Raw genomic sequence first — 21,581 nt, 5'->3', positions numbered from 1 at the left:
ATGCTCAATAATATATCGTCATATAAAGCATTGATTGGCTTTGAACTTCGATAAGAAGTAGTCATTCACTTCTTAAATTTATCATCTTGGAAGGAGATAGGCAAAACACGGGTTTGTTTACTTTCTTTTTTCTTGTTAAATCTAGACGGATGTCAGTCTTTTTCCAATGGGCGTGAACATTATTGTCTGACCAGACTACAGGCTTATGTTAAATTTGTCATTATGCATCAGCTACGCTCTATGATATTTCGCCATATAATGCATTGATGGCTTTGGACCCGACGACACAGCGGAAATACGTTTCGGTGACGTCACAGTGGCCAGTGGTCATCAACATTAGGTTGCCAAGCGCTTCCATTTGTTTGTGGACTGAGTTCGATGAAAACATCTGCCTTTTGCGTGGTTTTAAGTCCGAAAATATCCATGATATCTCTCCTTGTTTGTTATAGTTGATCCTTTAAATGTGTTTTAATACTAAAACCACGTCTTAACAAATAGCGGTACAGGGGAGTCATTTTGTTTGGAGTTTTGTGCTGTTTGCTGACTTTAGCTGGCAGTCGTTACGAAGTGCGATCGTAGTTCGTCAGTCGCCCTCGCCTTCAGAATTGTCAAAAACAGCGATAGTTATCCAGACAAAGTAAGAGATTAGTTTTGTAAGATAATTTTCCAGCGAGTCTGAAGACTGGTTGGATTTTTAAGTGTTATTAGCATGAAGCGATACACGTAATTATTGAGTTGTGAAAATATTCACACTCACTTTGCGCCGACGTGAGGTGCCTTTTCATTTTGGAAATCATTCGCTTGGATGAGAATTTTAGCTTTCTAGACTGATTTTTCGTCATTCCACCTTTCTGATTTTCTGTGCCTTTAAGAACGGGTGTCCGTAATTAAAATATGAAAACATTTGTTTATTTCATATACTTGCAGTTTTATCAACAAGTTATCTCTCATGAACAGAATAACGCCTGTTTAGCTCATATAATGGTGATGTTTACATAGGGAGTGGAAATCGAAGAAATTGTGATTTGTTTGTATTTGAGACCGTCCAACATGATTGGTTCATTTACAATTTATCTAGAATTAAGTCTTTATTGATATTAATGGATTGTAGATCTCTATTTCATGTCTCTAGTACGTTTGCTTGTACCTGTTGCTACAACTGCTACTTTAATTTCCCAAACAGCTCTATTAGCTTTACACGAAAGCATTTTCGATGAAACCCACTTTTTTATTTTTATTATTATTATTATTATTATTATTATTATTATTACTATTATTATTATTATTATGTTTTTATAACTCAGTCATTTGAAACTTTTACAGGCACATGTATGCTTACCCGAAGTATATTCCACTATCTTGGTTGTGCATTGCATTAACTTATGCAAATAATCAACTACTCGCCTTCTTCCATTCATTTTTTTTAGATTAGCTTTGCATAGCTTTACATAGTTTCCATGTGCTTAAGGAATCATACACATCACATGCTTTGAAGCACTGTAAGGATAATTATGATCCCCATCAGTAATATTACATCGTATCCCCACAGAACATCATTGAAAAACATTCCTATTGACTTGTAACCATTTTTTTTCAAGGTGGCAAAATATTTGTATATTGCTGAAACTAGTTGAGAATTTCTTATTGACTACAACTAGCGTAGCCATACCAGTGCTCCCCTTCCCTGTAATGAGTTGGGAAAAGGACATCTGCATGGTGCTATAATTGTTCATGTTTGGGAATATCCCATCCCTGATTTTTATTTGACTGGATAGGCACAGCAGTACACAACAAGCTTTTGGTTATTCCTCATGACTTACTGTTAACTGGGAATTGACGGCTGACTTAATCTAATCAATTTTCTCCTGAACATTTTTTAACAAACAAGTTTGACTTCAGAAATACCTCTGATAATTTCCCTCTGACATTTCTAATTTGGAAGATTAATCATCATAATCATTATGTTCTTTACACCTCCATAAACACCCAACAGGAGTTCTTCGTTTATAACTCAGGCAGCTTCTGAATATAAGAAATCAAGTTTAGAAGACGGTTGATTCATTCAAGGTTGTTGCAATAAGAGAAAAGACAATACAGTGCTTTCTTCACATCGATTAAATTATATAATAATTATTTTACTTTACAGTAGTTTTGTTTTTTAAAAATTTGTTTTCTAGTAGTACCAAGATGGTAATGTTACTTTATGAATCAGGGAGCTAAATAAATCAGAAGTATTCTGTTAGCTCAATACATTTTACTTTGCAGATGGCATTAAGTTAGTAAAGAAAGAAAAGAAAAAGCAAAAATAAATAAATAAAATAAAATGATTAGTGTGGGAAAAGCAGCTTAAAAAAAAGACATACCACAAATTATTCAAAATTGTGATAAGAAATACTTGTTGGGAAAGTAAAATTATTGCTCAGAAATAAAATTAGAGCTTCTCAGAAAAAAAAAATTACAAACTAAGGGGGAAAGTGAAAACTTATTTATTATCATTATAATGAACATTTTGTACTTAAAACATACCTTGGTTTATTCTTCCTCTAGTTGAGCCAGTCTTTGTACTTTTGGGGGCTTCAGTCCTATGCATGTTACAGTCGTAGGGTTTTTGGCCAACTATGATTCACGCAATAACTAGTGGGGATAGGGTGACCGTGCTACACGGGCAGGTTTTGTCTTCTTCTCGGCGGATCTGACCGAAATGCAGTTGACATGCCGATTTATACGGTTCAAGCCACTGCTTTACAAACCTGAAAGTGCAGCGTCCTCGGATCACCGCTTCAACCATTCAAAAACCGTCTCATTTTTAGCCTTAGTGCATAAGCTCTTTTATACAAAACTTGGTTGCCACGGAGGCGCCAGCGAAAAACAACAATTTCATATAGTGTGCAACTTCAGTTCGGCTTTGGAAAATTATATTGAGCATAAGAACTATCCAAAAGGTGATCCGAGTTTCAAAGCTAAGTTTACTGTATTCTTTCTAAGTTTTGCCTTTTTACGCTGTCGATTTGACTCACGGCGAAAACATTGTAAAAGTTATTGGCATTGAAATCAGCATTTTATGGTTTCGTTGAGGTGTCCGCTGACCAGTAAAATACTGTATCGTGCCCTAAAAAACGTATTTCCGAGGTGTCGGACCCGACCATATTTGGGGAGGATAGATCTCTGCTTACTTGGCTACCTTCTTGGGAAAGAATACTAAATAACTAACTAGTTGAGTTAATTTTTCAAAGCCACTGTTTCCAAAATGCAAGTACCGTATTTGACTGGTGTAGGTATACCGACTCGCACTCGAGTCTGCTGTATCAGCTGGTGCAATGATTACTCGAAGCGTTTCTTGAGTTCTGATATACGCAGAAATGGTTTCATTTCCAGGAGTTTTTTTTTTTATTTTTTTTTTTTGCACCACTGCCGGGAAAAGATGAGTGTGAATAATGTGAACGTGTGCTACCTGGGTCGTAGTCTTACTACCGGCACGAGTAACTTAACAAGGCACAGTAGCCTCTGGGGAAGAAACAGTACAGATATAAAGCTGTTAAAGGTTGGCTAGTACAAACATTTAAGCGAAAGTCGTGGTTTTCCAGGTTTGACCCTTATAAAACTTCTTTTAAGTGAACAAATATTCAAACACTACACTTATCTCAGTTGCACATCTGCAGTGATGCATGATGGGCTATGCCCTTTGCAAATCTTTCGCTCTTTTTTGTCCTAAAATAGGCTTCATCCACCCAAGTACCATGAAACATTAAATTATAATACATTGGATCATGTTTGGAGTTAGATAATTGTTTGCTCCTGTTTCGTATATGTAACACACAACCTTAGTTCCTGTAGCCACGTGCTTCACAGTCCGATGTTTTATTTTTGCGTTTTATTGCAGTAGACCTAATTTTGAGTTAATTAGCGTTATTCCGCACATGTGAAACATGTTTCTGAACTAGTTACATTCCGCTTACATTTAGTTCACGGTTCGGTTGTGAGGTATTTCATGATCAACGAAATGGAAATAGAGAAACCCCGTGATACTCTTTGTAAACAATCATTATCAGGAGGTGTTAACTATCCTGCCAAGTTGTTATATCTCTCTTGAAGGAGCAATGCAACAATGTTAGGACTGCAATCCTCTTTTGTGATATTTCAATATGGACAGTAAGATGATATTATGTTAAATAAGCTGTAGACTGGATGTAAAATGCGAAACAATTGAGTTTGCGTGTGAATGTGTACATTTTCCAATAAATGACGGTACCGTCAAATCAGCTCATTTTATCCAACTTTAAAATTTGATTAAATCGCACAGAATCATTACCCCAAAAAATCCTTTGGAGATCGAAAAGAACCACACTTCGCCTTCCAAAAGCCAGATTTTCTGTCGATTATTGTATTTACCACATAGCTAGTTAAAAGACGGGTTACTTTTGACCTATTTTTAATCATGTAAGATGAAGGTCGGATAAATTCAACTAGATTGTGTAAATAAACAATCAAGAATTGCTCAAATTGCTGTCAACATATGTACTGATGTTGTTTTTCAAGATTTGGTACTTTTTATCGGTCCAAGTGTTGTCATATTCGTGGCGCGACACTCCAAGATTCGTCTGAATTTTTGGGCTTCAAAAGCGGCATTTTGGCGAAATTCAGTTGTTATCGATTTTCTCGAAAATAAATCGATATTCAGCCAAACGAAGTATGCAGTGCTTTGTTTCTATATAAGGCCTACCCAACTTGAGAATATGAGTGGAATCGACTTTTTGGCTGTTGCCACCAAATGTTTGACCGTTGGTAACATTCGCTCTTAAGCAATAAGTTTTTCACCTGAGGAAACCATTTTACACAATGTGGAAAATATCTTGACATGACGGTTATGTCTGATGCTAGTTACCGCATGCTACTAATTCTTCTCAGTGCTATTACTACAATTAAAACAACAAAAACAATCCCATTTCATTTTTACCTAAAAGCTCTTGTTCTTTCCCTGTCCTCTCGCCCTTACTCCCCAAGGGGCACTCTGTTGCTTTTGTGCAAGCAATCGATTGTCTTGTTGGCATCATTTGTTTATCTTGAGGATATACTTAGATCAAATAAGAATAAGGATAAAGACAATGATAGGAAGAAGGATAGAGACAGGGTTTGGGACAGGCGCATTCCTAGTAACAAGGACAAAGCAAGCGATGTGGAGAGGGAAACGGACAGGAATATTGACAAGAACAGGGCCAGGGCAAGGGCCAAGGCCAGGGCCAGGGTTAGGGATAGTAATAGAGACAGGAACCGGAACTGCGACAAGGGGAGGGACACTAACAGCGACAGCTGGAAAAAGGGATATGGACACGGACAAGGACAAGGACAAGGAAAAGGAAAGCTCGAGTAGGGACAGGGATAGGGACAGGGATAGGGACAGGAACAGTGAGAGTTTCAGGGAAAGAGACAGGGACAGGGGTATGGATAGGGGCACGAAGAGTTGGGACAGGGGTGGGGACAGAGGAAAAGACAGGGATAAGGACAAGGACAAGAGCAGGGAAGGGGCACCGGACAGCGATAGCGACAGGGGTTCATACAGGGGTAGGGACAGCTCGAAAAGGGACAAGGGCAGCGAAGAACACAGGTACAATAATAAGGATACGTACAAGAATAGGGCGCGAATTTTTTTGACAGGTGCCTTTAAATTTTAAACACTTTAAATAATGATTAAAAGCTATTAAAACGAAATTTCGTCTGGAAAAGGCGGAAAATCTTGTTAAGAGAATTTTGGAGGTCTTGTTATTGTTTTTTTGTTAATGATTATTTAAGGTCAGATTTCATGAAAAAGGGAAAACATGCGGTTTTTTTTTGGATGTTACTAAAACTGGTAACGGGGAACGGGGAACGGGTGTACAGCGGTAACCCGCCTGAGAATTCAAAATGGCGGCGTAAAGGGAACTAAAAGGATCTGGCAACTAGGTTTGAGTACGTGCTCTTTGAATGCGATCGTCGGAGCAAAAAGCGTGGACGGTAAGTGTAGGTTTAATTGAAGGATTTTACTTTGAAATGTTGAGTGCCTCATAAATTTAGTTTTTGTCTGGCATACATTGCAGGTTGCATAGAAATCAAATCCTCGAAGAGGTGAGTATCTTACAATTCATGCACAACATTTGAACAATCAACTCAGAACTACAAGCTCGCGGCATTTATTCTTATATTCATAGAGTAATTGTACTGCAAGGTAATGAGGTTTTCCTCCAATATCTTCACCGTTACAACCTAGCAACGTCAATAATGTTGTAAAGCAAACAGCTGAATGACTTTCACGCCCATTATGGGAATCATTTTCTCTTTAATATGATCGATGCAGTGTAAATATTATTGTAAGCTTTAGCATGAATGTGAATTCATACACCTACATTCTTGAAGACATAACTGATGTTTTCCTGTTAAATTAAATGTTATTAAAAGTTCTGTCAACGTTTGATTTCTCTATTGTTTACATAGAAGTTTATCGGTCGATACAAAGATATGTTCCTGATCATGGTTATTTTGCGGTAAGGTAAGCAGATATCCGCAGGTAGTAATTTTAATAACTAGGCTGGTTATTACGTTTCCTAGCTCATTTCTGTTAATCTAAGATATTTCCTCCTTGCTACTTATCTGCAAAAAATGCTGTTGGGCAATGCAAACAACCAACATACCCAAACTCTGCCAAAAGATGCAGATTTCAGGAAGGAAAAACAAAGAGAGACGTCAGAACAAATGGTGGCAGCCATTGCAGAAACGTTGACTTCGAATTCTCGCCTTGGAATACTAGGCTTCGTGGCTTCGCCTGGGCAATAGTTAAATAAAAGCGAGTCGTCTAATTTCGCTGCAAGCGGCAACCTAGCGATAAAATCAGTGTTTGTAAACATCGTTTACTCCGCCATTTTGAATTCTCAGGTGGGTTACCGCTGTACACCCGTTCCCCGGGTGTACAGCGGGATCCCGGGATCGTGCATACATGTTTAGCAAACATGTATGCACGATCCTCGCAGGAAAGCACTAATTAAGCAATAGTGAAAATCAGACCTGAAAAAATTCAGGCCTGTACGGGATTCGAACCCCTGACCTCTGCGATACTACTGTAGCGCTCTATCAATTGAGCTAACAAGCCAACTAGAAGCAAGCCATTTAATTAATTCGACATAAACCCGTAAGATGATAAATCAAATACAACTAATATATGAAATACATATATCTGAACTGCGTTTATGAAACGGATATGTATACGATCCTCGCAGTAAAGCAAAATTTAAGCAATAGTGAAAATCAGACAAATTCAGGCCTGTACGGGATTCGAACCACTGACTGACCACTGACCGCAGTTCAGATATGCCATTATAGCGAAAACGTGTTCAGTTCCGAGTGTTTTTATTATTTTGATTCATTTATTACCAGTTTAACGGTGTTTTTAAAATCTCATTAAAGGTAAAGATCTTAAAAGTGAAATTAAAATGAATCAGTAGCTAGAGTAAGTTTCAGCCATTAGTTACGTGAGGGTCTAAATGGAGTTAATCATTAGCTGTTAGGCGTAATTTTGGTAAATTTTAACCTTTAGTCGTTACAAAAAAAAAAGTAACCCTAAAATTTGTCTTGGAACCGAAACGAAAGAAATTAACCGTGGGCCGGAAAAGCCATCACCCCTCTGCCGGCGAATCACATTACACTCTATTACCTTGATTGCTGTGAAGGACTCTAGTTTGAAGCTGCCTTCCTGTCTCTTCCCTTCTTGTAGGAACAGATCCTTGATATGTCGCGGCAGCCATTTTGCACTGTGGCTGAGAAATAAAAACAGGCATAGGGTAAAATATGGACTGTACTGGACCAGACTATTTTTTGGACGATTTTTTGGACAATTTTTTGGACTATTTTATAAGGGGGAAGGCACACCTTTAGTACTCAGGGAGGGGTGGGTGCAGTAGACAAGTACTGAGGGAGGGGTGGGGAAGAGTGTTATTATTCAGGAAGGGGTGGTAGGTGGTTGTAATTTTAAACAATAGTGGTTAATGGAGCTTTTACTCGATCGTAATAATTATTTTAATCGGTTTTTCGACTGACTTCTCCTATATCAACATTTTGCGCTGGGCTGCGGCATTTCTTTAATTTTTTAGCCATGCGAAAGCGAAACTGCCACGTAAACACTGGACTTTAATTCTTATTGAAAATATCGCGTTTACGATCCTCCACTGTTGAGTTACCAGTCTGGCGTAGGTTATGCGTGTGCCTTTTGAGTCGACTTGTGCACCATCAGTTTTCCTTTGTGTAATTACCAGATTTATTTTTCTTTCTATTTGTTTTAAGGGCATAAAATTTCCGCGGGGCAACTATCAGCCGATAGTTCCTCGACAAAAACACTCTTGTTTAAATAGGTATTACGGTGTAGTGCGAAATTCTGTGATCTTGTCTGATAAGATCACTGACAAAAGGAAGATAGATAAATTCAGTAATAACATACTGTATACACAAAGGAAAACGTGAAGCAACTGATAGTGCACACAAGTTGACTCAAAAGGCACACGGATAACTCAACAATGGAGGATCTTGAACGCAGTATTTTTAATATAAATTAAATTCCAGTGTTTACACGGCAGATTCGCTTTCTCATAACGGAAATTCCGAGATCTCGTCTGATAACATCAATGACAAAAGGAAGAGAGATACTGGTACTTACACACTGTATACACGTTTTTTCGAGGAGTGCGTTTTCGAGGTGTGCGGTCTGTGCTCTGCGCTCTGCGTTTTCGGGGTCTGTGTTAACGAGACATCTGAGAGAATATTGCTTTGTACGATTGTACAAAAAATGATTTCATATAGTAAACGTACAAACGTTAAAATTGCGATAGCGCTTATATTTGCGGCTAAAGTCAAGGGCCACGGAACGGAAATTCTGTGATCTCGTCTGATAACATCAATGACAAAAGAAAGATAGATAAATCTGGTAATTACACAAAGGAAAACTGATGGTGCGCAAGTCGACTCAAAAGGCACACGCATAACCTATGCCAGACTGGTAACTCAACAGTGGAGGATCGTAAACGCGATATTTTCAATAAGAATTAAAGTCCAGTGTTTACGTGGCAGTTTCGCTTTCGCATGGCTAAAAAATTAAAGAAACGCCGCGGCCCAGCGCAAAATGTTGATGTAGAAGAAGTCAGTCGAAAAACCGATTAAAATGATTATTACGATCGAGTAAAAGCTCCATTAACCAGTAGTGTTTACAATTACAACCACCTACCACCCCTTCCTGAGTAATAACAATCTTCCCCCACCCCTCCCTCAGTACTTGTCGACTGCACCCACCCCTCCCTGAGTACTAAAGGTGTGCCTCCCCTCTTATAAAATGGCCCAAAAAATGGTCCAGTCCAGTCCATATTTTACCTATGCCATGAAATCATTACCATAGAACGGAAACAACAATCCGGCATACATTAATTGCTGTAAACCATCGATAGCTTATACCAGACGCACGACGATGTATGTTACAAAATTACCGCAATTATTTACCCATAGGCCAAACGATTTTTCCAGAAACGTGGGTTTGAATGTGTCAGAAAAAGTCAGAGTTGATGGGTTCGGCTTACGGCCGAGAGTGTGAGCGATTTTGTGTTCTCAATGGGAAGTGCCGAGCTAGAAACAAAGGCAATCACCTCACCAAGAAACCTCAAATAAGAATCAAAATTATAAACAGGAATTAGTTACTGAGCTTTAAAAGATTTGGTGGCTCCTCAAGGAGCCGTTAAGTAAAGAGCTTTCAACTGATAAACAGTTTACTCGCCATCTGCGCCACTCTCGTCTTTACCGTCTGTCTCGAATTCACAATCTCTTGAGTCGTCTTCAAGTTCTTGCACCTCTCTAAAGTAAATGTCGTCGTCTTCTGTGCTATCAAAGCGTTACAAATTTCGAAATTCTTTAAAAAGTAAATTGACATCTTCACTGGGATTTCTTGCCATGCTTCATGGACTTTTCGAAGGATTATATTTCTAACGGCATCTTCTCTTCTCCAGCTGGAGTGGACTTGAACAGACTGCTAATCGTCTAAGTCAAGTTTTCTCTTGAGGGTCACTTATACTTTTTGCGTGAAGCGTGAGTGGGCCATTTTTTTCGTGAATCGTAATTTGACTTTTTTTTTTCTTTCGTGAATCGTGATTGAAGATAATAAGATCTTTTCATTTCCACGTGAGCGAATTTTTTTATTCAAACGTGACCCGTAAATTAAGAGCTGAATTTAACGTGATTCGCGAACCATTTTGTTTTGCGTGATGAATTTCCGGCTTTTTTATTTGTTTTGGAAATGTACGTACTGTTCTCGAACGGCTGTGATTAGGTTTTGATCGGGGTTTTGACTGGCAGGAGATAGACTTGATATGGATCGATGAAATAAGACATCACACATCTTTTGTTAGGTAACCCTAGCTGCGGTCGCACCACTGAGATTGCAATCGTGATTAAGTCCTATTAATCATGATTTAAGATAGGGCTATTGTGAATCGCGATTCAGCAAGCTACAAAAGGAGATAGGAAAATCTGTCATGGCGAACAACGCACAAGGCTGCCAAATACTGATGAGCAGAAAATTAGAAAAATCAATCCTTGTTTTATTTTTTAATGGAAACGTCTATGAATTTGTGTGCCCACCTTCTCCTTGGACGAGGATCCTCAATCTGGAAGCGTGGTCTACCTAACTGTTCTGACATTGGCTGTCGCCGCACTACAGAGTTTAATCACGATTAAGGTGCGTCTAATCACGCACATGATTGGCCTAACTGACAAGCTTCAGATAAACCTTGAGATAAATCCTACTTTTTTAGACGCTTTAAAATGCGTTTTGGTTTTTTCAACATTTTGGACATTTAGTTCTTTGAATTTGTAGCGCATAGACACCTTAACAATGTTGTATATTCAGAATAAGGATATCTGGTTCATTCCCTAGCTGCTGTGATAAAGCAGAGAAGCTGGTCAGTATTCACTTCTATGACATCAGGCATTCGATGGGCTAGTGGTGTCTGCTAGAAAGTTGCCCACGTGCGGACGTCTCCTAATTCCTTTGTTGCACGCGGAAAAGGGACGTCTACATAACGCCGACGCTAAATGTCGCTAATCGTGTTTCAGCGTTCTGCTGGGTTCCCAAGATCTTGGGAACAGGCTGTGATAGACTGACACGATACCAATTGTTTGACTAATATATTATATAATATATTAATTGGTAGATTGATAATGTTTAATTGGTCTGATAATTTATGCGGTGATCATTGTAAGTAAAATTTTCTAGCCAAAACAAACAAAAACACGTGCAATTGTGTGCTGTGTTTTACATCACTATCGAAAAGGAGATCGAAATATTGTGCGAGACCAAGGAAAATTTAATGTGTACGAGGAAATCTTTCTATTATTTCTTTACAATTTACTGTGAGTGATACATCACATCATATTTGTAAACAGTGTCTGAGAAAACTACAAAAGCGGCGTGGACTCCGCACAACTTACGAGAACTTGACGAAGAAATTATTCAAAGCTACAGTTCCAAAGCTTGCGTGTAAAGCAGGGCTTTCTATCGAGAAAAAGGCGGTACAGGTTCATCATTCAACTGCAGAAGAGTCTGTTTCTCCTGAGAAGAGAATTCTTTGAGAGGTGTCGTCCAACGTTTGTGGCTCGATTCATTCTTCAACAGCAGTGAAAAATGTTAATCTCATATTTGACGTTACTCCCAACGTTTCTCCAGTTAGACCAGCGATCGTACGTGAACCAGCTCAAGATGAAAGTAAAACTGTCGTACAAATAAAGGTTAGTGGCCAAGCAAGGTAAAAATAAACACGCTGCTGGAAGGGTTGGAGAGCGTGGGAAAGATGTTATGTCGTGGTGCGTGATATTATTTCGAGTTGCGGTTACCACGTGTAAACACTACATCTTATGGGAAAAACTCCTTCAAATTTCTTGCGCCCAAATTATGGAATATGTTAAGTGATGGCTAAAGAACAACCACTAGCATAACCTATTTTAAAAACAACTGCCTAGACTTTATAAACTAGCTAGATTGATAATTCCGGTTCTGTCCTCGTGTACCGGTTCACAAGAGCCAATACAAAAGACCAAACAATACACAATAGCTAACCGATAACTCCTAAACAAAGAAAGAACAATGGTAATTCCCTTGTGAACCGGTACACCAGGACAGAACCATAATTCCTAATCTTTATTTGAACTGTATTGAATATGTAACTCTACAAGCATATAGACATCTTCTTGTTCTGTTTTTCTTTTTTTTCTTCATTAATTGTACATATATTTTTCACTGTATTTATTTCTCAGAGATATTAGTGCTTATGCAGTACTCTTCAATCCGGGTGGAAAGAAAGTTTTACTACTACTGTTACTAATTTATTGAATACCCTGCCAGCGGGACGCTGGAACACAATTCCCTTTTCCGCCTGCAGCAAAGGAAATAGGAGACGTCTACACACAAGCAACACAAAAGCTGACCGAACGTTTTTGGTGATATCAAAGGCTGGCTGAAAGCAGAGTCAATGAAAAGTTCGTTCAATATTAGGCTCTGCATCACAACATGCGAATGCAAAACTGTTTCCTTTGTTTTAATTGACAAGCATTGTTCCTTTGTTTCTATCGGACCAATAGGAAGCGCGCATGCATGCAAGGTCTTTTGCATTTTTGCTTGTGAGGGAAGTACTAAATGGTAATATTGTTTTTTTGATAAATGATTTTAACACAGAATCTAGCTCGAACAATCATTAAAATTTCAGTCCAAGGAGTTTTTCTACTCTCACCTTGTTCCGTTTGCTTGAGCCATTGCGATATAAATGCTAATCTAGCTCAGGATACTTAGTTGTTTGAAGCTTTGTAGGCTCCTTCAGCTCACTGTTCAAAAGTCTATTAATTCTAATCTTTTCGCCCGGGAAAGGTTGTGAACTCACACAGTCCAAACTTTCAAATGTTTCGGAGTTCGTGTGACTTTAATACTTAAGACTTCGGTTAGTAGTTGTCTGTACTTAAGTCTATAGTAGAGTTTAGCGTAAGTTTTTTTCTTAATTTAACAATTCAATATGTATTTATGATCGCACAGATCCAAAACAGTTTGTCGGATAATTTAATTTTTTCCTTCAAAATTTCTATGCTTAAATCATCAACTACTTTACAGCTGAACATAATCATGGTGGTCATTTACCGAAATTCTATTTTGGTACACCGAATCGGCCGCGAGAAAAATCAAAAGCCAAAACCAAAACCAAAACCAGATCTGATCGATACGACCGAAGAGATTCAGTTGTTTCATGCTTACCTTAGGTATGTCTCTTAAACGCATATGACTCTCTAGTTAAAATTTTGTACAAATGACTATTACGCCAGAGAACTACATCAAACGATCAGAGTTTAATTTTTGATTGAAGCTTTTTTATTCGTCTCGTTACAACTGTAAGTAAACCTTTGCTGGTTGAACCGTGATACATTAAGCCTCCCCTTTCTACTATCGAAACCGCCCAATCCACCTGCCTTACCCCTCGAAAAAATCTTACCAGACAGAACACGCATATATGAGAAAAAAACGTAAGGTTACTGAGAGATTTCAGAGAAAGATTCGTTTTGCTCAGTGGGTGTCGTTGGTTTTCTGCCCTGACGATACATATTAGGAGTCAAATAGTAATAATAGTTTCAGTTGCCCTTGGTGCGGATAACGAATTTTCAGTCTTCGTAGGACATTATTGTTGTACCCTATTGGAGAATTAATTTCCGATGGGGGAGGGAATCAAGCTCTGAATGAAACGGTTAATGATTTTTGGTTGATATCCTGTATCCTTCACTCGCTTGACGTAGTTTTGTTTTGGACGTTTTGCTAATACCGTAACAGTTTTCTTTTTTGTCGGTTCGGCGATTTCGTTTTGTTGTTACGGGCTTACAAATTTAGGGCAGCTTAAACTCCTTTTCATTCGCCGCGAAATCGGGATAGAGCTATTGAGTACGGTGGGCTCCAATAAGCCGTGTCACTGATTCATCACGTTCTCCAATTACAGCTTTGGTCGATCGGAGGATTGTATCGGTTCTCTAACCATTGTTTCCTTGAATTCGCCGTGAGGGCGACTATGATTTACAGCCCTAGAGTGTTAAACTTAGTCGTGGTACCAACAAAAATTTTTAAACAGGAAAAAAGATTCGCTTACCAGGTATCTTTCGACAGGAGGTAATGTCAATTCCACTGTCAGTCAACTGGTGGAGTACAGTAAATTTTTTAAGTAAACTGAAGAATTTTAGGCAAATACAATATTTCTCATCATTCGATGTCTCTAGGGCAGAATGCAGGCAGAATAATTCACGAGGTGTAACACACGCTTCTCTTTATACCTCCATCTTGATTTTAGTGTTCAAGCCAAGCGGAAGAGGCCTACTTTGAATAAATCTACGATACGCAACTTGGTTGGGGTCAAAATGAATGCTGGACTTGGCCGAGCCAGTACCAGGTCGCTCTCGGGGCCTGTTGTTTCTCGTGGCCTAGATCTGTATTGTTGTTGTATGAGATGCAGAGCTAAAAAAGCTTCGCAAGTTTCTTTAAATTTGGATATATCAACAAAGTTGAAATGGTAAATTGGCCACCGTAACGATTACAAAAGCTGACGTTTCGAGCGTTAGCCCTTCGTCGGAGCGAATAGAGGAATTGTGGGTTGTGTGTGCTTTTAAAGGCAGAAAATGGAGCTACGTTATTGGTGGGAACATGGCAACGAGAAAAACACGAATAAATTAGTGGAATGAAAAGCGTTCGTTGATCCCTGTGGGATTTAGACTGCCGGTTTGAAAGATGAGCTTTTGTTCAAGAGTTTTACGACTTTCCGTGCTACCTAAGTGTAAGGAAAGACCGCAGATTGCCATATGTTGCCTAGAATGATTAGGTAAATTAAAATGTCTAGCGACTGGTTTCGGACATTTCTTTAAATTTGTCTGTTTGCAAACCTTATTCCCTTTTATGATGGATCGAAGTGATAATTTATCTGTGTGGAACTGTGAAAATGACCGTAGACATCCCGAAAGGTACACAATTTTAACGAAAACCTTTTGTTTCCAATTCATAGGTTCGCACAGAGGTCTTTGGGAAGTTGTTACACCTTCTGTTCCTTTCCGCTTCACGTAGCCTCGATCTTTTTTGTGGCGAAGTCTCAAAAAGCTTCACAAATGTTTTAAAAAAGTAGTCTGCGCTTTTGAGAATTACATTTTTTGTTACTCCATTGCTAATTCCGTCGCTTTTAGGCTTAAATTTTAATTACTCGTGGAATATGTAGTTTCAATTGAGCTTCAAAACGTCTGCCTTGATCGGTATGGAACCCACAAATTAGAAATAAAAGGTTTTCGTTAAAATTTTGTACCTTTTGGGATGTTTACGGTCTCTTTCACATTCCCACCCAGATCAAAGAGTCGGCCCATCAAGGAAAGAAAAAAGGTTTACAAATACACAACTTTTAAGAGAATTGCGCGAAACAACATGCCCCTTGAACGACCTAGTGCTGACTCGGCCAATCCCAGCATTCATTAGTATTAGCAGTATTAGCAAAGTCGCGTATTGGCCATTTTTTGTGTCCGACTCGAACAGTTGTAGTCCATGGGCCAGGAACCCCAAAATGACCTTTCAGTACTAGTCGGGGGAAGTAATGCTATCATGCATTTTTGAAAACTACGATTACTCTAGTTTAATATTATGTGTGATAGCAGCGCCTAACGGGTAGCTGAACACGTATTATTACGAGATCAAGTGACGTCACTCCTTTCTACAGAATTGCCAGAAAACAAACTATAACTGCATAGCGCTATTCTTTTCAAGCGCGTTTAATATTCTTAAGGATACATTAAGTGTGACAAAGACAGGGGTTTTTTCCAGATGAGTTCTTGAACTTCTGAGTTCAAAATAATTTGAGTTTCAACAATCTTTTTCCATGGTAACGTTAAATATATAAATAAGCATAAAATTCTGGAATATTTTTAATGTCTGATCTCGAAGAATTTTCACTAAATGGAAGTAGACAACAATAACAGATTTACAGCCAATAATTAAGTTAGATGCCATGGCTACAAAGATAACATATCTTCATTTTAAATATCCTTACGCCATCTTGGATATCAAAACACGATTATTCGAACACGTAATTAATAAAGTGAAATTGTACGTTGTAAGTAAAAATACCTATCCTTCAATCTTCAAACACTCCCTTACATCTAAGAAGGGTGCAAATTAAAGAGAAATATATAAAAAAAAAGAGAACTTAATGTTCATTAATTTGCTTAATGTAGAGATCCTAATTCACAAGGAGTAATAATGATTTCATAAGTGTCTCAACTGTAAGTCTATAGCTTAATGGATGATTCCTTTTTGGTTTTTTAATCTTCGTCAGCCCCATCTTCCTCGGCGTGCCTCAGAGAATTCGTCATTAGGCATTTTCCTCCTCTTCGGTGGCAACGGTGTTGCCATTAAAGAGAGTGTTGAGAGAAAATCATCTTGTTTTGCTGGAATATTGACTACACTCTTGCATAGTTGAGCAGGTTTTGGTGGCCATGACGTTTCAGTACCATTTGAAAGAGCTGCATAACGGGCGTGCAGGCCAGCCAGTTGTTTAATTTCCTTAATTTTGGACGAAGTATTCCTATTGTCTGAGTGCTAAGAGTCATGATAATATTACTACCTCTTAAGAACCGGTCGTTTTTCTTACAAGTCTTTTCACTAACGACCAGGCTCCGGTTGTTCATTGAGCGGATAGCGCTATCCCACGGATAAATCGCTATCCAGCGGATAAGTGTTACCAAAACGTACTACGCTATCCACCGGATAGCGATTTATCCAGTGTATTGCGTTTTCCATCCTTCGAACAACCGGGGCCAGTTCGCTAACATCTTAGGTCGTTTCGCCAACTCCTCAGGGCAATTCGCTAGCGTCTCATCGCTCGTTCAGGTGATGTATTACAAAACGTTTAATGATTCCATCGGCAGAACTTGATCGACTTCTAATCGACCGAAACTGATCGAAGTCGTTGAGAAGTTAGGTAGTTTCAGTAGAAACTGAAAGTCAATTTGATACAAGTCCACTCAAGACAAATTGAATTCGATTTGATACATCGACAAAGTGGATATGAGACGATTTGAGCAGATCGATCCCAGGCCAATTTTGGCCGATCTTATAAGTATGTTTACGGTACAACATTTCGAATGTTGCTATTTCTGAGGAAACAAAACCAGAAAGAGACGGTAGTGAAATTACCTAAAACGTTAGAGAAATGACTTATTATACGTTCAGCCAACGGACTTGAGACGCTGGCGAAATCACTTAAACCGTGAGCGATCTGTATCGTTAGTGAAACAAAACTAAAAATAATTTTAAAAGAAATCGTTCCAAATTCAAAGCAACCTCTGGCAGACTTTTCCTAAAAAATTTTCTGCTTATCACGGAACGTTAAAACCAGTGATAAAGGTTACCTGTCTTAGTTTTCCATTTCATAATTTATTGACCAGGCTTGACTTACGGACACCTTCTAAAAGCTACAAAATAGCGTCCAAAGAGGTCAGTCCATAACTTTGAGGTGCTCGCGTAGAAAGAACATCTTTACCTTGAAGTTTAGACCCGACAAGGTACTCTTTTCCCATTTTCTCTTGAGCCCATAGAAGAATTTTGTCTATGGTAGGCGTGTCCACTTGTACGATTTCTGCGATACCCCGGATAACCGCCAGTCCATACGGCACATCCTCTGTCAGATAACGATGAGAGAAGTCTGGTACGAAGGAATGTTTGTTGTGTTCTTTCATCGGATGCTTCAGACCCTGGTAAGCGGCGTTTGTGCAAAAACAAGATCGTAGGCTCGAAGTATCGGACATTTCGTGAGAATAAAACTTGACAAGAAGATCATAGATGCTCGTTACCTGAAGCGGAGAAAGAAACAAACTCATCAAAAGAGATTTCTCCTCGCTAATCGCTTTTTAGTAACCACGAATTTCATGCACCGGCATACATATTTCACTGAAGAAGAAACTATTTCATCTCCTTGTTGCTGACGTAATATGCTTTCGCGCGATATCATGTTCCGTTTTGGCAGAAGAACGACTGTCATACCTTTGAAGGCGTCTTTTCTTTGCAATGGTTAAGGAAATTAAAGACACTGGGCTGATCAGAAGTTAGTTAAATGATGGCTAATAGATTAGGAGGATCGTAAGTAGTTGAAAAACTAGACAATGGGTATACACCATAGTTTCTATCACTCAGAAACCGATCATAACAGCAACAACAAAATGGAGGGGTCGAAAGTGATGAGTTTGAAAAATAAAATCATGCAGGAAGAAAATGCGCATAAAATTTGATGCTCCACGATCAGCCGTAAAGAAATTCTTCAAGTAGCTTCTTACACCGGCTTTTCCCGTGTACCTATGATAACACCTCTTCTTCTTCTTCTTCCCTTTCTTTACCTGTGATGTGTCCACACCAGATTTTTCACTAACAGCCTTGCTAACTTTTAAAACTTCGTCGGAGGCACTCGACAAGACTTCTGCTGCTAATTCACTCAGCCCCGTGTAAAACAGGGGCGCTTCGTCCAGAGGTTTCCCGTCCCACCCTTCCCATTGAGCAAACATGATTGACGGATGTGCATACGCGTTAGGGTTCATAAGAGTCATGCCAATAAGGTGCCCGGAGACCTTCAAACGAGGGTGGTCGCCGATCAGACTCTGTAGGGTAGTAACAGGGTCTTTCTTTGGTGCTGCATCTCTTCCGACCTAACGAATAATGATAATAAAGAACAGTTTTAGAGCATGCTTTATTGGGAATACCTTTGAAGCCCAATTGCTTTGTGCTTTTGTATCTTTACTTCTTGTTAGATATATCTGGGAGAGATAATCTAGCAAAGCACAAAGAACTGAACGCGGCTATGCCAAGACCAGTCTTTGGTCCGTCAAAAGCAATTGTTATGGATTCAAGTGATCCGTGAGGTCACGTGTTTTATCACTCCACTATTAGACAGTATTAAGAGTAATATGTATGAGTGAGAGCATCAAGCCAGCTTTTTATGCTCTGTTGACAGTCGACTTGAAAAATCCTACAATGTAAGCTACATAGACATATTTATTCTCGGATGAGAGGCATTTCAAATAGGCTTCGAGTTCCATTGAAATATTTGCTTACTTCTGTTATTCGGTTCGCCAAGTTTTAACTATTTGGGAATTTTTTAGCAGACTTTCATCCACATTGGAAAGTTAGCTGTTAGTAGTACTTTTGGAATGTTCTAACGAACGCACGCAGAGTATAAAAAAGGGGGTGTATGGTATAGGGGAAGGAGAGGTATGGCGCGCAAGATTGGTGGGATTCGAACTCGAGAAATCACACTTTCAGCCGCTTATGCCTTGGTAGCGGCGATGAAGAGAAATCCTATTTATACATCGTATATCTATATATGTTATTAAATGGGCCTGCTTACCTGCATAGCTCCTACCATTGAATCCTTGGTCCCAAGAACATCACATTTCTTGCCAAATTCACCCAAGCGACACGCCCAAGGCAGCGACTCAAAATTCATCACTGTGCACGTATTCGCTTTTTCTCCCAAGATTCCTCGAACCTGGAATTCTAGTCCTGAGGCCCCGGGAAGACCAACAATTATCACACCAGGCTCGATATACGGCTTAAGCGCCTCCAGAAACACCTGATGAGCAAATGCTGGCAGCACAAAAGCTACAATGTCAACACCACGCACAGCTTCCTCTGGGTTTTTAGTAATCAAAGCCGGCTTGGACCTAATGACGCTCGGTTCTTGGTCGCGGCGATGGCAGGTGATCTCCAGATCAGCGGTCTGCATGATTTTGCTCCATCGTTCAGCTTCGTCTTGATACAAACTGAGCACTCTAACTTCAGTTGCCGTATGCGAAGAGGCGATGCCTGCGAAGGCATGGGCTCCATTGCCACTTCCACAGATCAGAAGCTTGATGCTGTCTGTCATAACTTTTTTTCTGAAAAATGAGTGTTGAGAAATGGACTGCGTGACTGTCACGCTGTGGAAGTGAACTTTGTTCCTTTTGTTCTCGTTACCCATTGATTAGCTGTAATGACGTGAGGTAAGATTAGGATTTAAGAAAAAATAACCATGTGCGAGGCGACGTGTGATTGAGCGAGTTTTGGTTTTGGGACATTAAAATAGTTAAGTGAGTCGAATCTGTGGGTCGTTTGAACGTGAATATCATCGGGAAAATCTCTTGTGTTAGAAGAAATCAGAAGATTCCTGACAGATTAAATCATACACTTAACCTTGTGTTTACAACATCAAACCCGTGAAGATTCTCCATAAACGATAAATGGTTCTAACGCAGTAACTACAGACGGCCGTGTAATAATTAATCGTGTGGGTGATGGCAGTAATGAAAATATCACGTAGTGTGATTTCGTGACATTTCACATTTCACCATTTGGAGGCGTTTGGTTTTTCTATCTCGATAGCTGTGAATAGCTGTATCAATGCTAGAGAAAATAGCGCAACTACTGATATATAAACGGGCCTGTAGGAAATACGCAACTTTAGTATGTACATATCTTCACATTCTTAGACTGTTTCATAGTGGGCGCTTATAAGCCGACTATGGTTCATTGCAGTTTGTGTTGTATGCATATGTAATTTGAAATTGATCGTTTACGACACAAAAACGGTATGCAAATAAAACGATACGCGTTAGTTCTCGGCCCAATTCATCGATCGGAAGTAATAATTTTCTCTTGATATATAGACACGGGTATTTCAATAATATTAAGTGAAAAGAAAGTACTTCGGATGAGTGTGGACATCTGTTCTGTCCTTTTCCTAAGTATTACGATTTTACCTTAAGTTGCGTTACAGCATTACAACTGAATTGCTATGCCATTGTGTTCAATTTAGGAAAGGCTTTTTACTTTTCTCTTAGTATGAAAACGTAACTACGAATTTAGGAGCTAGAGAAGAAGCCGACAAAACATTAACACTGATACCGACGAAGGCCTATCGAAGTCCATTATTAGAAGATGCGATCCACAATCTAAAATTTGAAACCGTGACACAATCGGGGATCCGGAGTAAACTTTTGAATCAGTCCACTGAATTTTTGTCAAAAATTCTAAATCTAATTGTTTCTCTAGGACTAAACAAGCCAATCTGCAAACCCATTGCCTCTCCTTCAGACTACTGACTAAACAGACGAATCCGACTAACTTTCTAACAACGGATGTTTTTTCCTTCCGGCGAAGGATGAACGAACTGATCCCCATTAGAACGTACCCTTAGAACTAATATGTCCACTGTCAGACCTACTAACCTCAGGATCAAATTGCTTTGTACAGCAACAGCTGAAAAGCGCAGAGAACTCCGTAACTTGTAATGAAGTTACTTCAGGTTGTGACTCGGAGGTTATGATAAGCGGCACGCACGAACCATGAGTGGAAACGAGGGGTCTCACGGGATATCGTGTACACAAATCGTGAAGTCACGACATGAAGCACAGTCAGTCACGCTAGCTTAAAATGAAAGAATACGACTCGAGGGACCAGTAATTCATCGCCTAGAGGAGGGATTTGAGGATTTTTTTGGGATCAC

The 21,581-nt window shown here is 39.2% G+C and overlaps 2 protein-coding genes and 2 long non-coding RNA genes across 9 annotated transcripts in view; 2 read left to right on the top strand and 2 right to left on the bottom strand.

Moving 5' to 3' along the window:
* The window catches only part of LOC111347186 (uncharacterized), a 32,932-nt gene extending 18,522 nt beyond the window's left edge, over window positions 1-14,410 (bottom strand). Inside the window, exons 1-4 of one of the 4 annotated variants that reach the window (XM_088732751.1) lie at window positions 14,353-14,410; window positions 14,172-14,217; window positions 7,679-7,781; window positions 4,955-5,071 (exon numbers count right to left, since the gene is read on the bottom strand). In XM_088732751.1, the coding sequence (XP_088588877.1) occupies window positions 4,955-5,071; window positions 7,679-7,769 (208 nt within the window). In that variant the 5' untranslated portion in view covers window positions 7,770-7,781; window positions 14,172-14,217; window positions 14,353-14,410. Of the gene's footprint in view, window positions 1-4,954; window positions 5,072-7,678; window positions 7,782-11,487; window positions 11,768-14,171 lie in introns of all 4 variants that reach the window. The other 3 variants (XM_088732750.1, XM_088732749.1, XM_088732752.1) reach the window with 3 other exon arrangements.
* Window positions 5,129-6,520, top strand: LOC148724135 (uncharacterized). Its single transcript, XR_015991563.1, has 3 exons — window positions 5,129-5,988; window positions 6,072-6,099; window positions 6,466-6,520. It is a non-coding gene; the product is annotated as an uncharacterized LOC148724135 (long non-coding RNA).
* On the top strand, window positions 11,644-12,766 carry LOC148724134 (uncharacterized). The gene is made up of 2 exons (XR_015991564.1): window positions 11,644-11,784; window positions 12,310-12,766. It is a non-coding gene; the product is annotated as an uncharacterized LOC148724134 (long non-coding RNA).
* Window positions 14,411-15,962: 1,552 nt separating the features above from the next.
* Window positions 15,963-21,461, bottom strand: LOC111347184 (tauropine dehydrogenase). 3 transcript variants are annotated; one of them, XM_088732755.1, is made up of 4 exons: window positions 21,304-21,461; window positions 19,446-19,974; window positions 18,382-18,747; window positions 15,963-17,901 (listed from the first exon to the last, which is right to left on the bottom strand). In XM_088732755.1, the coding sequence occupies exons 2-4, from the start codon at window positions 19,962-19,964 to the stop codon at window positions 17,524-17,526; spliced, it is 1,263 nt and encodes a 420-aa protein (XP_088588881.1). In that variant the 5' UTR covers window positions 19,965-19,974; window positions 21,304-21,461; the 3' UTR covers window positions 15,963-17,523. The 3 variants fall into 3 exon arrangements, with proteins under 3 accessions (XP_088588881.1, XP_088588879.1, XP_088588880.1); XM_088732753.1 differs by having other exon boundaries at window positions 19,446-20,064; window positions 21,304-21,447; XM_088732754.1 differs by having other exon boundaries at window positions 18,442-18,747; window positions 19,446-20,064; window positions 21,304-21,445.
* Window positions 21,462-21,581: the final 120 nt, after the last annotated feature.

This window comes from Stylophora pistillata, chromosome 9 (genome assembly GCF_964205215.1).
Source record: "Stylophora pistillata chromosome 9, jaStyPist1.2, whole genome shotgun sequence".
Taxonomy (NCBI): Eukaryota; Metazoa; Cnidaria; class Anthozoa; order Scleractinia; family Pocilloporidae; genus Stylophora; species Stylophora pistillata.
The sequence above is the reverse complement of the archived record's forward strand: the minus strand, read 5'-3'. Positions and strand labels throughout refer to the sequence as shown.

What these genes read in the sequence shown, in the direction of transcription:
- LOC111347184 (XM_088732753.1), bottom strand. Translation starts at nt 20,057, where the DNA reads ATGGGTAACGAGAACAAAAGGAACAAAGTTCACTTCCACAGCGTGACA. An exon ending in CAATGGTAGGAGCTATGCAG is followed by an intron (nt 18,748 to 19,445) that starts GTAAGCAGGCCC and finishes ATTATTCGTTAG; the next exon opens with GTCGGAAGAGATGCAGCACC. An exon ending in GGTACACGGGAAAAGCCGGT is followed by an intron (nt 17,902 to 18,381) that starts GTAAGAAGCTAC and finishes TCTCCGCTTCAG; the next exon opens with GTAACGAGCATCTATGATCT.